Source organism: Sinohyriopsis cumingii, chromosome 14 (genome assembly GCF_028554795.1).
Source record: "Sinohyriopsis cumingii isolate HCF-2022 chromosome 14, ASM2855479v2, whole genome shotgun sequence".
NCBI lineage: Eukaryota > Metazoa > Mollusca > Bivalvia > Unionida > Unionidae > Sinohyriopsis > Sinohyriopsis cumingii.
In genome coordinates, this window is record NC_142974.1 from 1,639,407 (window position 1) to 1,655,467 (window position 16,061).

Here is a 16,061-nt window from a genome sequence, read left to right on the forward strand (position 1 = left end):
TGTCTGGTGTATGAAGCAGATTTTAAAGATAGAAAAAATAGCATGACTTTTTGAGAAAATATAGTGAGAATTCCAGAATTGTAATTATGTCAACCTAATAAGTTATAAGTATTATAATAATAATAATAATGATAATAATAGTAATAATAATAATTATTATTATTATTATTATTATTATAACCGTTCAACATTAATGTAGCAGATACAATATCTGTTTGCGTTGTTTAAGTGGATTCTATAATTATACTTTTTAGTATACCTAAGACTTCGGAAAGAAAGCAATATACAACCTTTACAGAAGAGATGATTATTCTCTTTATTTCTTAATCTATTATATTCTTCTAGCATTACATGGCAATCTAACCATGTGGCTGCAGAGCCAGGTTACGCTGAGTGTTCAATCGGTTTGTCAAAATTACACCCAGTGCTAAGAGAATGTCTATAAAATGTATACACACGTGTCAATAGTTGTTCTGTAAATTTCAAATCAAACTGAAACGTTATTTAATAAAATCCATATTTCATTTATGCAAATAATAATAAACACACAAGTAGTGTACATTTTGTTGCATTCTTAATTCCTATTCAGTTGTTAAACTTCATTATCGAATAAAATAACCTTCTTCTTTAACAACAATTAAATATTCATAATTACCTTTTGGAAACACTAAGCAGTTTGCAAGGTAAATTTCAGGAGTGTCTTTCTTACTTTAAATATAAATTGAATTGACTGGAGAGTAAATCTGATAATAGTTCAACTGCAGATTTTAATGATAACAGACAGACTGAGGGTTTAAGATAGAGAAGTTACACAAACAACTAAAAATGAATGTTGCGTGACGTTACCAACAAAGATATACTATCCTATAGAGAGCTTAAATTCCACTCAAAGGTGAAACATGACCCATATACGTATAGACTATGATACTACCACTGTGCAACCTCACCTATTTAATGACATTGCCATCTGTGTGATTATCCTTCACAGTTTAAAACAGGACAGAGATTCATGCTTGGAGTTAGTGGGCAAAATCACCTCATCCTTCAGGTAGTTGGACTGGTACATTGTGTGCATTTTCAATGAATTAAAGAAGGCTTAAAGGCTTGGTAGAAATTTGCATATCAGCTATGGCTCAGTCAAGCGTTATGAGCTTTGCCATTGCATGTTACGATGGCTGATAGAGGCCGCCAAAATACAACATCAGAGTGACATGAATTTGTACTTGTACACATTTTATACGTGACGGGTCTATATATTACTGTAAGAGAGATTTGTTCACGTACACATTTTGCTCAAAAGTGTACGTGACAGATCAAAATATTAAAGTAAAAGAGATTTGTACATGCACGCCGCTGCTATAGGCCATCGTAGATATGTGCTTTTAACTTCCTACTCCTCGCCGTACATCTGTCTTTCTGTGATATGAAAAGTGTTACGATCTGATCCGGAAGGTAACTGTAACAATTGATGTAGTTTCAAAGTAATGACACTCTCATTAAGGACAAAATAATGACTCATTCTTTACACGGAAGAAAAGAAAGTACGATTATATTTCATGTACAGGTCTCGACAAGTTATTTCAGATATTGTATGTCAAGGAAGTGACATTATCAGTGATGTTCAAACTGAACATGTTAATATACCTCCTCTGACCTACCTATCACTGTCTACCACGGTATATATATATATATATATATATATATATATATATATATATATATATATATATATATATATATATTGCCAATATAACGAACATTTGAATGTGATTATCAGCATGCTGTTATGACCCCGGTATTTACCACTATTCGTGGTCATAGTTATTTATCTCTCTTTTGTACGGTTAATATTTATGCCGGCCTCTCTAGATTCCATTTTACCATTTCCTACATAGTCTTAGGTCTCATATTTTTGTGATATTTTCTTACATATGTCTGCGGCGTTGTGCCCCAGAGTTAGACATTAGTAAACACTACCACACCGTAGACATCATAGAGGTATAACTCAAAAATCGTTAAAGTTTTGTTAAAAATGCAAAGTACAGACCCACCCATATATATATATATATATATATATATATATATATATATATATATATATATATATATATATATATATATATATATATATTCAATGTCATAGTTTAGAAAGAATTGACAGTATTGGAAATTAAATACCAAATAAACCCAAAGGTTCTATCATAAGTCCAAAAGTCCAAACGTATAAAATTCCAATGGTATTCCAAATCATTTTCAATATTGAGTATGTTGATGTGCCTGCCTGTAGTCTCGAACGTGCTAATGTTCCAATGTCCTTTATATAATCATGTACAAAATACACTTGTTTATAACGAACATCCAACAACCAATACAAAGCTGGCATATTCATAGCACATTCGAAATTCAGACTACAAATGGGAGTCAGGTAACCAGGTACATTGTTGTCGTTATAAGATTTCATGCATATTGGTCACGACTTTTCAGTTTGGAGTATTTTAATTGCCTTGAACGCCATATTTGCTATGATCTCTTTAGGTTTCTTTCATTATATGGCACGCCGAGAAAGGACAATGAAAATGGAAGTAACGTTAAATGATTTTATATCGCGGACGATAAAAATGCATAACTGATACAATGGTAACAATGGTAACAATTGCACAAGTCTTTTGGGCATTGTGATAATAAACAATAATAATAATAATAATAATAATGATTACTTTGTATAGCGCCTAATGTTTAGCAGCTCTAAGCGCTTTACAACTTTAGACAACACCAATAAGATAAGAAACATAATAATAGTATTACAAAAACAAACAACAGGAAATTAGAAAATAATTTTTAAAAATAAAAAACATGCTGAGAATATTTCAGGTAGGAAACATTATTAGGTCTTTAAGTTTGCTCTTGCTGTCGAAATAAGTGAGTCATGAGAGCCCTCTTGAATGTGATCGCTGTGTCTTTGTGTGTAAGTTCAGTGGGCAATTCATTCCACGTTGCTGGGCCCTGGTATGCAAAATAACGTTATACATACGACTTTGTTTTCATACTTGGAATAATGAGTATACGATTGTCAGAAGCGGAGCGTAAGTATCTTGCTGGTGTGTACACATGTGTGAGGTCAGATAGGTATGTTGGATTTGAGTCCAACACTGAAATGTAGCACAGAGAAAACATTTTGTGTTTCATTCTGCATCGAATTGATAGCCAGTGTAGGGTACAGAGCAGCGGGGAGGTGTGCTCTAATCGTGGTACTCTAAGTATGATCCGAGCAGCTGTGTTTTGAACATTTTGAAGTTTGTTGAGTAGATATTGAGATGAACCAGACAGAACTGAGTTACAATAGTCCAGTCTTGAAAGTACTAATGAACACACAAGTGTTTTAGTGGCATCAACGGAAAGATATTTGCGAATTGTGCTGACGCGTCTCAGCTCAAGATATGAAGCCTTGCATATGTTCATCACATGTTGGTGCAATGTGAGAGTACTGTCCAGAGTAACACCTAGGTTTCGTACTGATTGTGTGAATTTAAGGTTGGTGTTGCTGATATTTTATTGTTTGAGGTAAAGGATGTGAATGATAAAGTATTTGTGTTGTGATCAGAATGGCCTCAGTTTTATCATCATTGATCTGCAGCTTGTTACAAGTCATCCATGATTTCACATCAGAAATGCACCTCTCTACACCTTGGATGGTAGCATCAACTTCAGTTGGGTGGCTAGTTTTGTATGTTTGCGTGTCATCAGCGTACAATTGATGAGACAATGCATGATGATCGATGACACTTGAGAGCGACTGAGTGTACAAAATGAAGAGAACAGATCCAAGAACAGACCACTGTGGAACACTACAACATAGATCAACTGGGTTGGAGTGTATTCCATTTGCAGATACAATTTGTGTCCTGTTGACCAAGTAGGACTTGAACCACAGTAAGGCTGTTTCACGAATGCCACATACATTCTGGAAACGGTAAAGTAATATATCATGGTCTATTGTGTCAAATGCTGCAGACAAATCAAGGAGGGTGAGGACTGTAATCTTTCCACTATCCAATGCAGAGACAATGTCATTAACTACTTTTTAAAGAGTAGTTTCAGTACTGTGGCAAGGGCGATATGCAGATTGTACATTGCTAAAAAGACTGCTTGAATTTAGATGAGATACAAGCTGGGATAGAACAACCTTTTCTAAGATTTTTGAAATGAATGGGAGATTAGAAACTGGGCGGTAGTTCTTTAAATCGTTATGGTCTAGTGTTGGTTTCTTCAGCAGAGGCTTTACAATGGCAGTTTTGAAAAATGATGGGAATTCCCTAGATGACAGAGAGGTATTAATAACATCAGTTAGTGCAGGCAATACTGGATCTAAGCACTCAAGGAGCAGTGATGTTGGAATCGGATCAAGTTCACATGACTTTGGTGCATAAAGCAATATGACCAGTTGAGATTGTTCCATTATATAAGAGTTATAGTTTCCGTAGTGCTCCACAAAATTTAACTCCGTTGGTATCATGTGAGACTATGTTACGTCTTACATAAATCTTATATTGTATTTGTGATGATTTAAAAAAAAATGTAATACACATCACCAAAACAATTCTGTTGATACAGGATAACTGCGCATGTCTAGTTCCGGCAGAGTTATCTGTCTTACATATAGCGGAAGACATTTGATAAGTATAGCTCCGGTGTGTGTGTGTGTGTGTGTGTGAGGAGTGAGATAGTTGCGTAGCTTGATTACTTTATATTACTCGTTACAGCACATGCGGTTAGGCTGATGTTTGGTCTCATATTAACTATTTCACCTTCATATCATCATAAAGCTTGCATAAACAGGAACTAGCTGCTTCATACAGAATATGCTTCAATCCAGTTATTACAGATCACTTTGTATCATACAGAATATGCTGCATTGCAATTTTTACATATCGCATTGTATCATACAGAATATGCTGGAATGCGGTTATTACAGATCGATTTGTATCATACATAATATGCTGGAATGCAGTTATTGCAGATTCATTTGTATCATACAGAATATGCTGCAATGCAATTATTACAGATCGCTTTGTATCATACACAATATGCTGCAATGCAATTATTACAGATCGCTTTGTATCATACAGAATATGATGGAATGCAGTTATTACAGATCGCTTTGTATCATACACAATATGCTGCAATGCAATTATTACAGATCGCTTTGTATCATACAGAGTATGCTGAAATGCAATTATTACAGATCGCTTTGTATCATACAGAGTATGCTGGAATGCAGTTATTATAATTTGCTTTGTATCATAGGGAATATGCTGCAATGCAGTTATTACATGTCGCTTTGTATCATACAGAATATGCTGCAATGCAATTGTTACAGATCGCTTTGTATCATACAGAGTATGCAGGAATGCATTTATTACAGATCGCTTTGTATCATACAGAATATTCTGGAATGCAGTTATTACAGTTCGCTTTGTATCATAGGGAATATGCTGCAATGCAATTATTACAGATCGCTTTGTATCAAACAGAATATGCTGGAATGCAGATATTACAAGTCGTTTTGTATCATACAGAATATGCTGCAATGCAATTATTACAGATCGCTTTGTATCATACAGAATATGATGGAATGCGGTTATTACATATCGCTTTGTATCATACAGAATATGCTGCAATGCAGTTATTACAGATCGCTTTGTATCATACAGAATATGCTGCAATGCAGTTATTACAGATCGCTTTATATCAAACAGAATATTCTGGAATGCAATTATTACAGATCGCTTTGTATCATACATAATATGCTGGAATGCAGTTATTACAGATCGTTTTGTATCATACAGAATATGCTGCAATACAATTATTACAGGTCGCCTTGAATCATACAGAATATGCTGGAATGCGGTTATTACAGATCGCTTTGTATCATACAGAATATGCTGCAATGCAGTTATTACAGATCGCTTTGTATCATACAGAATATGCTGAAATGTGTAAAGTTAGGCAATGTACTATAACCATGGGCTTCCTTCTCGTTTTGTTTTTATTTTCGTGTAGAAATTAAAATTTGTACACGTTCAAGTCTTCTGATTCTTGGAGAAATTTATAAGGATGACCTACTTTGTAATCCCTTTTGTAGAAGTATGAACGTCACCAGACAGGAACAATTTCTGTAAGTCAGTATTTTTCATTGACACTTTGATTGGCACATTAATAAATTTCTTTTCATGTTGAAATAATCACGTTTACTTCGGTAAAAGTTTTTCGTTTCAAATTTCCTCATATTGGGTCAAACAAATCTAAGTGCTAATTACATTAGTCAAATTTTATCCATTCTTTCTATACCTGTCCGCGCTGGTGTTACAACTTTGCGTCTCATCGCGAGAATCTAGACTAGAATCCTATCAATATGTTTACAGAATGACGTATTCCACATACCATTAAAGAAAAAACGATGTATGCGAATGCCGTATATTTTGTATGATACAAAGCGATCTGTAATCACCGTATTCCAGCACATTCTGTATGATACAAAGCGATCTGTAATAACTGCATTCCAGCATATTTGCATGAAACAGCGAGTTCCTGTTTATACATGATATATGATGATATGCAGGTGCATTAGTTAATATTAGGCCATCCCCCAACCATCCTAATTACCTATGCTTAATCCACTAATACAAAGCCGTCAATCTACGCAAATCTCTCTCTCCGTCGGAGCTATATTTATCAAATGCCCGTTTCCGAAGAAGATATTGTGCCTAGTGCTCCACCGGATGTAAGACTGATAACTCTGCCGGAACCAGACATGCGCAGTTATCCTGTATCAACAGATTTGTTTTGGTGATTTTTATTTTTTGTTTTTCAAAATCGTCATAAAATCAATATAAAATTAAGTAAGACTTAACATCGCCTCACATGATGCCAAATGATTTAATTGTTTTATAGCACTACGGAAACTTTGTCTCTTCCATAACGTAAAAACCACAACTGGTTCTGTTCTTTGTTTCTTATCACAATGCCCCAAAGACTCGTGCAATTATTACCATTGTATCCATTATGCACTTGGATCATCCGCCATATTAAATCATTTAACGCTACTTCCGTTTTCATCGTCCTTTCTCGTCGTGCCATATAATGTCATCGCATTTTTATTATGAAGAGTACTGACATCAAATATTGCGTTCAATACAATTAACGTACTCCAGACTAAGAGGTCGTGCCAAAGAAGTATGAAATCTTATAAAGACAACAATGTACCTGGTTACTTGACAACCATTGGTAGTTTGCATTTCGAATGTGCTATGTACATGATCTTTGTATTGATTGTCAGATTTTCTTTATGAGTATATGCTATGAACAAGTGTATGTTGTACCTCTTTATGTTAAGACATCATCACATTCAGGGGCATCGGAACGTGAACACGTTCGAGACTACAGGCACTTCAACATATTCAATACTTAAATTTCTTTGGAATTTCACATGTTTGGGATTGAGATAGTACTTTTGAGTTTATTTGATATTTCACAATGCTATAAATTATTTTCAAATATTCAGATTGAATTCTAGAGAAGTGTGTGTGTTTGTGTGTGTGTGTGTGTGTGTGTGTGTGTGTGACTTGAAGTTTTAATGTAGCTTTAACGATTTTTCCATCATATCTCTATGACGGCTGTAGTGTAGAGTTTTTAGTGATATCCAATACTGGGGCAGCACGACGCTGACATATATAAGAGACTTAACACTGGGCAAAATAAGAAATGGTACAATGGAATCTCTAGAGGCAGGCAGATAGATTAAGAGAGACGAATAATGTTAAGTACGGGGGTTATAAAGAGCATGCTGATAATCACATTCAAAGGTTTGTTGTATTTGTAAAATTGAGACATATGGACAGTGGTAGATAGTAGTAGGTAGGTCAGTAAAGGTATCGTAGCATTGTCCACTTTGACCATCATTGATAATGCATCTTCCTTGAGATACAATAATATCTAAAATAACTTGGCTAGTCGAAACGTATACTACAAATATAAGCGTTTCTTACTTTTCTTCCGTTTACAAAACACCAAATGATGCTTCATTAGTATGTCCTTAAAGAGAGTGTCATTACTTTGAAAATACTGCAATTGTTACTTTTACCTTCCCAGTCAGATCTTAACAAAGTTTCATATGACAGAAATGCAGGTGTACTGCGCGGAATAGGACGTTAAAAGCATATATCAGTACCGCGTACCTTTATTCAGTGAATATCGTTGGAGGCGTAAAAACAAATTCGATTTCAGGTAGATACTTTTGATTTTTGTGGCTATCAATCTTTATGTCTGACTGAATATTGTAGAGGTCTGTGTTATTTTATTTATCATTCTTTCTTTATATAAGGGCTATATTCCCTTATTGAGCATTACTGTTTCATTCTCGTGAAAACATTGATGCAAAGACATTTCATGTAGTTATGCCAGGACGAATTTATAGGTAATTAAATATAATTAATTAGATAGGTAAATAAAACAAGAGTACAGATACATGTTGCTTTTTACGGCATGAACTGATGCATCCGTGATGCATCCATGCTAGGATCTTTGTATGGGTGTTTGTTTGTACGCCTATCTCCTTAAAAAATTGTACGTCTGTACGCAGAACAAACTGGACCATATTTTTTGCAGACGTTAAACTCAATCGATTCATAACTATAGTTGGTGATATTTTGAGCTTTAATAATGGATGATATATTAAATCTTCCAATCGTGACATACGATATCATTAGAATACATCAACTTATTCCTTGTTAGGTATACAGATATCCAGGTCTGTCATAGAAGAAGCCGTAAATACATGAAGCCATCTCAAAGGATATCTATATCAGCAGGCAAGGATCTTTTGCAACATAAGATAAATCAAGCGATAAATGTCAACGAAGCTTTCTTTTCAGATTCGGATTATAATTGATAACAAAATTAAAGCATACATCAACGTAACAATGAGGTAAAGATTTCAAAGAGATGTCCAATTTCAAAGATATTAAAATGATGTTGTCTGCAGATTAATTTTATCACTGAGTACTTCATTCTTAGCTGTGCCAATGTCTACCCTCAAAAGACATCAGGTTAAAGAAACTGCCTTTGAACGATTCCAAGTTTTGCAATCTGTCTCCTCATATGAAGAAATGAGAAGGATCTCTTCCAAATGCGTTGTTTTGAATGTTTTCTCGTAAAGCCTAACATAAATTGTCCTGGATGGAACCCTTTACAGATTTGGCGTGTATCATTTTACAAACATTTATACTGTGCTATACTGAGTCAAATTAACTTTTATATTCCTTCCGGTATTCAGATAGCCGGTCTTTGTCATGAAAGAGACAGTCAAAGCTTGAAACCATATTACATTTACAGCTACCCACCAGAGTAGAACGTGACGATTTAAATAGAACAAATCGAAAACAGGGAATTTAACTGCGTGCTCTACCAAACTAGGAGGATATATGAAGTGAATACCGTTTGAGAAGTTAACACACTTTGAAATTCAGGTATGTGGTTTTATTGCCATGTTTATATTTCTCTCAGACTTATTATTTGAAGGACAAATTACTTATCATACAATATATACCTGATTCATTTTTTTAGCATTTATCTTTATTGTGAAATATCAATTTAATTAGCTTTTCCATTAATTTATTTTTTCGTTGTTAGTTTGTATTATGCATTTAAGTAAATCAAGTGCCATCACTCTCCTTTTACTGTGTATGTGTATGTCTATATAATACATTGCCGGTCAAAACATAGGATGCTGATAAAAGCATTACCTTTTCTTTTGTTTAGGTGCACATATCCCAGCTCGTCCAACATTGACTGTGATCAAAGACACTGCCATAACTTGAATCCATATCAAATGTTAACCATCTGATCTAAACACAACTCAATGGGCAAATCAACAGAGCGTACCTTTCGCGGATTTTGTTTAAGCATAAACCAAGGGGCAAGTCAACAGAGCGTACTCTTCGGGGATTTTGTTTAAACACAGATCAAGGTGCAAGTCAACAGAGTGTTTGTTTCAGAGATAACGTTTAAACACAAATCAAGGGGCAAGTCAACCGAGTGTTAATTTATGGGAATTACGTTTCAACACAAATCAATGGGCAAGTCAACCGATTGTTTGTTTCTGGAATTACGTTTGAAAGCATTTAAGAACAAGATTAGAACATGCCATAGACTATACAATGAGCTGTTTGCAAATCAAGCATAAACATGTTCAGAGGCAGCCTGCTTCCACAGTGGAATAAACTGATTTAAGCATATGATCATTTCCCAGTAGGTTTTAAATAATTTTCCATGTAATTTGTTAAGGATGGGACACATTGAAAACTATACGAATATAATTTTATGGGCATTTTTTTTCAGCTGTATTGGTTATCGAGTAAAACTATCATTTGCATGCTCCATTTCCTGTTCATGCTTTACAGGAAGTAGAAGCTTGTTCACCACTGTCAAATGTAACTTTGACGGAGTCAACGCCGAAAATGATAGCTCATTGCTTCCCATTGTCCTTCCCTTAAACTCTAGCATCGTGGAATTGCAAAAGGTAGCCGGACGAGACTTTTTCAGCCGAATGTCGTTTGAAGATAGCGGCTGGAGTCAGGTATTGGAACTGACCATAAAAGCTAGCACGATTGGAGGTTCACGCGTGTCGAATAATTCTCTACATGGCCTGGATAACTTGAAGGTTCTTAGAATACATTTTTTGATTGATTCGTTAGAATCTGGCGTATTCCTAAATACTCCAGGCATTGCAACTTTAGATTTGAGTGACAATCCATATCTACGTTTAGATGATTTAATTTGGGCGCTCCGAAATGCAATGCCAAAGTTAAAATATTTGGACATAAGTCGTATTCAACTTAACAAAGATGAACCAGTAGTTCTTGGACCTGAATTTTCTGAGTCAATCAGAACAAAAAGTCTTGAAGTTCTAAACGTTAGTGGTACAAAAATAGGTGCTTTCGATAGCAGTTATATTTACTCATCTATTCAAGTCTTGAATGTAACACGAACTTCATTGGATTGGATACCGCGCCATGTGAACCTTGAATGGTTTCCAAATTTACGGGAATTAGATATTTCGTATTCATCTATACCAGCATTCTTTTTTCCATTCAGTCCTCCCAACTTTAGTCTTTATAACCCAAAGGGATGTTGGAAGTTGATGGGGTCTTTACGATATGTTTATGCCCATGACATCGTCTTTTATCAGTCCCATATGCAAATAAGAGATGGCTATTTAAATATTCCTTGTGGATCTATATTACTAGAATTTATTGATATCAGTAATTCAAATATTAGATGGCTAAATTGTAGTACGAATCTAATATTTTTGCATTTAAAATCTTTGATTGTCGCACAAAATTCATTGGAATACATTTCACCGAAAATATTGAACGCTTTCCCGAATATAAAGATATTACGTTTAGAACGTAACAACTTAAGCGCTATGCAGCACTTTCCTGATTTTGAAGAAATGTTTTCAAACAATGAAGCTCTCGAGATTCTTGATGTATCCTGGAATGGCTTAAGTTTTTTGCCAAGGAAATTATTTGTTTCTCTTCGAAATCTGAAAGAGCTAAATCTTCAAGGAAATAGAATTGTGCATTTCGACGGTGATGTCAGAAATTTGTTGAACTTGAGGGTACTAGATCTAAGTGAAAATGGTCCTGTACTAATAAGCTCCACCGTGACACATGATCTTGACACAATTAACTCGGGTAGGTTGCATATTTCCATACCGAGCAATGCTTCATCTATGAACTATTCGTACAGCTTAAATGCAACATATACCAACACCGCTCCCCTCTACCGAGATCTTCTTGTAAACCTTCAAGGAAACAAATTCGTTTGTTCTTGTGAACATATTTTATTTTTGTCATGGCTGACGGAGTCAAAAATACATTTTAAAGGCAGAAGCACATATAAATGTGGACAGGAGTTCTACATTAAAGAAATAGACAAAGACAATATTCGCAGTTTGGATAATTATTGTAATCTTCAAATGAAACTGCCATTTATTATTGTTCTATGCATCATTGGAGGTTTGTTTATTCTTTGCATTGTACTGGTTAGTCAATATACACGAAGGAGAGAAAAACGGCGCAAAGAACGAACAAAATATGTGAATGGCTACGTGAAATGCGATAACGAAATGGTCGACCTCAAGAATAAAAGATATCCTGCTTTCCTATCATTTTGTTCAGGTGATAATGATATTGCCAAAACGTACTTCTGTCCGAGGATTACGAGGGCATTGGAGACACATTTCGGAGAAAAGGAAGTATTGGCTATGGGAGAAAATATTTTTAGGCCAGGGAAATTTATTTTTTCAGAAATCGAAGAATGTTTTTCTCGGAGTGATGTTATAATCTTTTTAGTTACGTTAGATTTTATTGAGAGTGATTGGTGTCGATTTGAATTGAATCAGGCAGATCTTCAACGAAAACCTACAATATACTTAGTGGAAAGTACCGTATTGAAACGAAAGCTTCCTTCTTTCTTGAGAAAAATAAAAACTCACATAACAGCAACATGGACAAGAAAAGAGAACGACATTGAGATCACTCCAGATTGGGACGTGATTGCTAGACAAGTGTTAGACTTTGCTGCAGTTGCTAAACGGGAGGATGGGTAATATAAGTATTGCACATAAGTTTTAAAATCTATATTCGAATGATTCACTTCGGGTATAACATAAATTTAGCATCAGTCATTATCATGCATGAACGCATTTGCAGTCTTTAAATTGTTCGTATCTTATATTACTTTGTAGACTTATCGATGAATAATAGTTCTTCATAAGAAACCTATGTTAGTCTTTCAACCTCTTTGTGATGAAGTTTCTTTCCTATGGGTCTGCTCTAATTCCCTCCGTCTTACATTCATGGATTTAGTTTTTTATTGTGTAGTCTCTTACCGTAGATACAACGCATGCATGTTTTAAATCATATTATTTGAAACAATACTATTGAGGATTAGTCATTATGTTAACATGAATAGGACCTTATTTATTTTTATGGTAGGGTTATTCAATTCACTGTGGCAATTATATACCTCGTATTGCATACTATCATTCCAACAAGCAATTCATTGGCAATTTAATGAGTAACGTGGCAATTATATACCTCGTATTGCATACTATCATTACAAGAAGCAATTCATTGGCAATTTAATGAGTAACGTGGCAATTATATGCCTCGTATTGCATACTATCATTACAAGAAGCAATTCATTGGCAATTTAATGAGTAACGTGGCAATTAAATACCTCGTATTGCATACTATCATTGCAAGAAGCAATTCATTGGCAATTTAATGAGTAACGTGGCAATTATATACCTCGTATTGCATACTATCATTACAAGAAGCAATTCATTGGCAATTTAATGAGTAACGTGGCAATTATATGCCTCGTATTGCATACTATCATTACAAGAAGCAATTCATTGGCAATTTAATGAGTAACGTGGCAATTAAATACCTCGTATTGCATACTATCATTGCAAGAAGCAATTCATTGGCAATTTAATGAGTAACGTGGCAATTATATACCTCGTATTGCATACTATCATTGCAAGAAGCAATTCATTGGCAATTTAATGAGTAACGTGGCAATTATATGCCTCGTATTGCATACTATCATTACAACAAGCAATTCATTGGCAATTTAATGAGTAACGACACGTGAATTTCTTTATAACAACCTATAATTTGAATAAACAATTACACCCTATGTTTGGGGCCAAATATTCCTCAGAACTTGCCATCTTTAATTCTGTATTTTGATTGTATGGATATCGATGGGTCCATCAGTTAGGAAAAGATAGACTATCACTTTCGAGTCTTGTTCCGTAGTTGCATTCAGATTAACGACAACACTCAAACTTAACCGAATCACGAAATTCTCGATTCCGAGTAGATAGTTATAACTATAACTTGTCACAGAGCGAATTACGAGGGGAGAGATATGTTGACAATTTGTGAAAATAGAAAGCCATTTCGCTTGTCTGTCTATCTGGTGTATGAAGCAGATTTTAAAGATAGAAAGAAATAGCATGACTTTTTGAAGAAACATAGTGAGAATTCCAAAATTGTAATTATGTCAACCCAATAAGTTACAAGCATTGTATCAATAATAATAATAATAATAATAATAATAATAATAATAAAATAATAATAATAATAATTATTATTATTATTATTATTATTATTATTATTATTATTATAAGAGTTCAACATTAATGTAGAAGATACAATTACTGTTTGGGTTGTCTAAGTGGATTCTTTAATTATACTTTTTAGCATACCGAAGACTTCGAAAAGAAAGCAATATACAACCTTTATAGAAGAGATGAATAATCTCTTTATTTCTTAATCTATTATATTATTTTAGCGTTGCTTGGCAACTTAACCATGTGGTTGCAGACCCAAGTTACGCTTTGTGTTCAATCGGTTTGTTAAAATTAGACCCAGTGCTAAGAGAATGTCTATAAAATTTATACACACGTGTCAATACTTGTTGTGTAAATGTCATATCAAGCTGACACGTTATTTAATAAAATCCATATTTCATTTATGCAAATAATAATAAGTAGACAAGTACTGTACATTTTGTTGCATTCTTAATTCCTATTCAATTATTAAACTTCATTATCGAATAAAATACCCTTCTTGTTTAACAACAATTTACATATTCATAATTATCTTTTGGATTTTTTCCACAATCCAACCAACAATCGAACTCTTGGGGAGTCTTCCCTGGCTTTTCACATTTAAAAACTGCAAAAGTATTCATTCACGCACTGAAAGGCAGTAGTATCAAGTCCGAAACGTCAGTCAGACGTTCCAAGTTTAACAGTGTTTAAAATGTGAGTACTTTTCAAGTAAAATTGTTATTGTTACTTGTTACTGAACACTGGTGTTGCATTTCGTTTGACTGAGTAGTTCCGGTGTTATGTTTGAACTGGTAGTAACAGCTTGTATCAGCACCCTGTTGAATATCAAGATTGAACCGTATATTCTTCTTTGTACAGAACAAAAACGAAAGCGTATTGTAATCTGTTTGTTGGCGGTGCAACAACAAAGAAAGATTAATGCATAATTAATGTGGGCAAATCAGATGTCATTTTATGTTGCGTTAATAATCAGATTGTAAATAAAGCTGATTCAGATGAAATTATTTCTGTTCATAATACCATGAAATGCAAGTGCCATTAGCTACAATAAACACTGAGCAGTTTACAAGGTACATTTAAGGAGTGTCTTTCTTACTTTAAATATAAATTGAATTGACTGGAGTGTAAATCTGATAATAGTACAACTGCAGTGCAGATTTTAATGATAACAGCCAGATCGAGGGTTTAAGATAGAGAAGTTACATAAACAACTAAAATGAATGGTGTGTGACATCACCAACAAATATATACTATCCTATAGATATCTTCAATTACAATCAAGGGTGAAACATGACCCATATACGTATAGACTATGATGCTACCACTGTGCAACCTCACCTATTTAATGACATTGCCATCTGTGTGATTATCCTTCACAGTTTAAAACATGACCGTGGTTCATGGTTGGAGTTAGTGGGCAAAATCACCTTATCCTTTAGGTAGTTGGACTGGTACATTGTGTGCTATTTTCAATGAATTAAAGGAGGCTTAACGGCTTGGTAGAGATTTGCGTCTCAGCTCTGGCTCAGTCAACCGTTATGAGCTTTGCCATTGTATGTTACAATGGCAAGTGAAAGCGAATAAGGGGGTTTCATGGTTGCAACGGAGTTACTGATCGTAGCGCCTAAACTTACCTCCTTTAGCTCCAAAGCGCATGCTCACAACAAATTTCCAGTTACGGGTAGTGCACCGTTCTATACTTGGTGTGATGTGATGTGATGTGATTTTGATTTTTAACGTAGCTTTAACAATTTTTCAGTCATATCGCTACGATGTCTGCAATGTGGCAGTTTATAGTGATGTCTAGCACTGGGGCATCATGCCGCAGACATGTAGCATGATGACCCACCCA

At 34.6% G+C, this 16,061-nt stretch overlaps 2 protein-coding genes across 3 annotated transcripts in view; both read left to right on the top strand.

Moving 5' to 3' along the window:
• Positions 1-9,953, top strand: part of LOC149783084 (toll-like receptor 2 type-1) — a 30,909-nt gene extending 20,956 nt beyond the window's left edge. For both annotated transcript variants that reach the window (XM_089931297.1, XM_089931298.1), the window contains 2 exons: positions 9,391-9,524; positions 9,817-9,953. In XM_089931297.1, coding sequence (XP_089787423.1) covers positions 9,391-9,406 — 16 coding nt within the window. In that variant the 3' untranslated portion in view covers positions 9,407-9,524; positions 9,817-9,953. The remainder of the gene's footprint in view (positions 1-9,390; positions 9,525-9,816) is intronic.
• A 389-nt stretch (positions 9,954-10,342) lies between these two features.
• On the top strand, positions 10,343-15,484 carry LOC149783085 (toll-like receptor 4). Its single transcript, XM_089931299.1, has one exon. The coding sequence runs from the start codon at positions 10,343-10,345 to the stop codon at positions 12,668-12,670; it is 2,328 nt and encodes a 775-aa protein (XP_089787425.1). The 3' UTR covers positions 12,671-15,484.
• The last annotated feature ends 577 nt before the right edge of the window (positions 15,485-16,061 follow it).

Excerpts from the sequence above, each read along its gene's own strand:
- LOC149783085 (XM_089931299.1), top strand. The coding sequence starts at position 10,343 with ATGGGACACATTGAAAACTATACGAATATAATTTTATGGGCATTTTTT.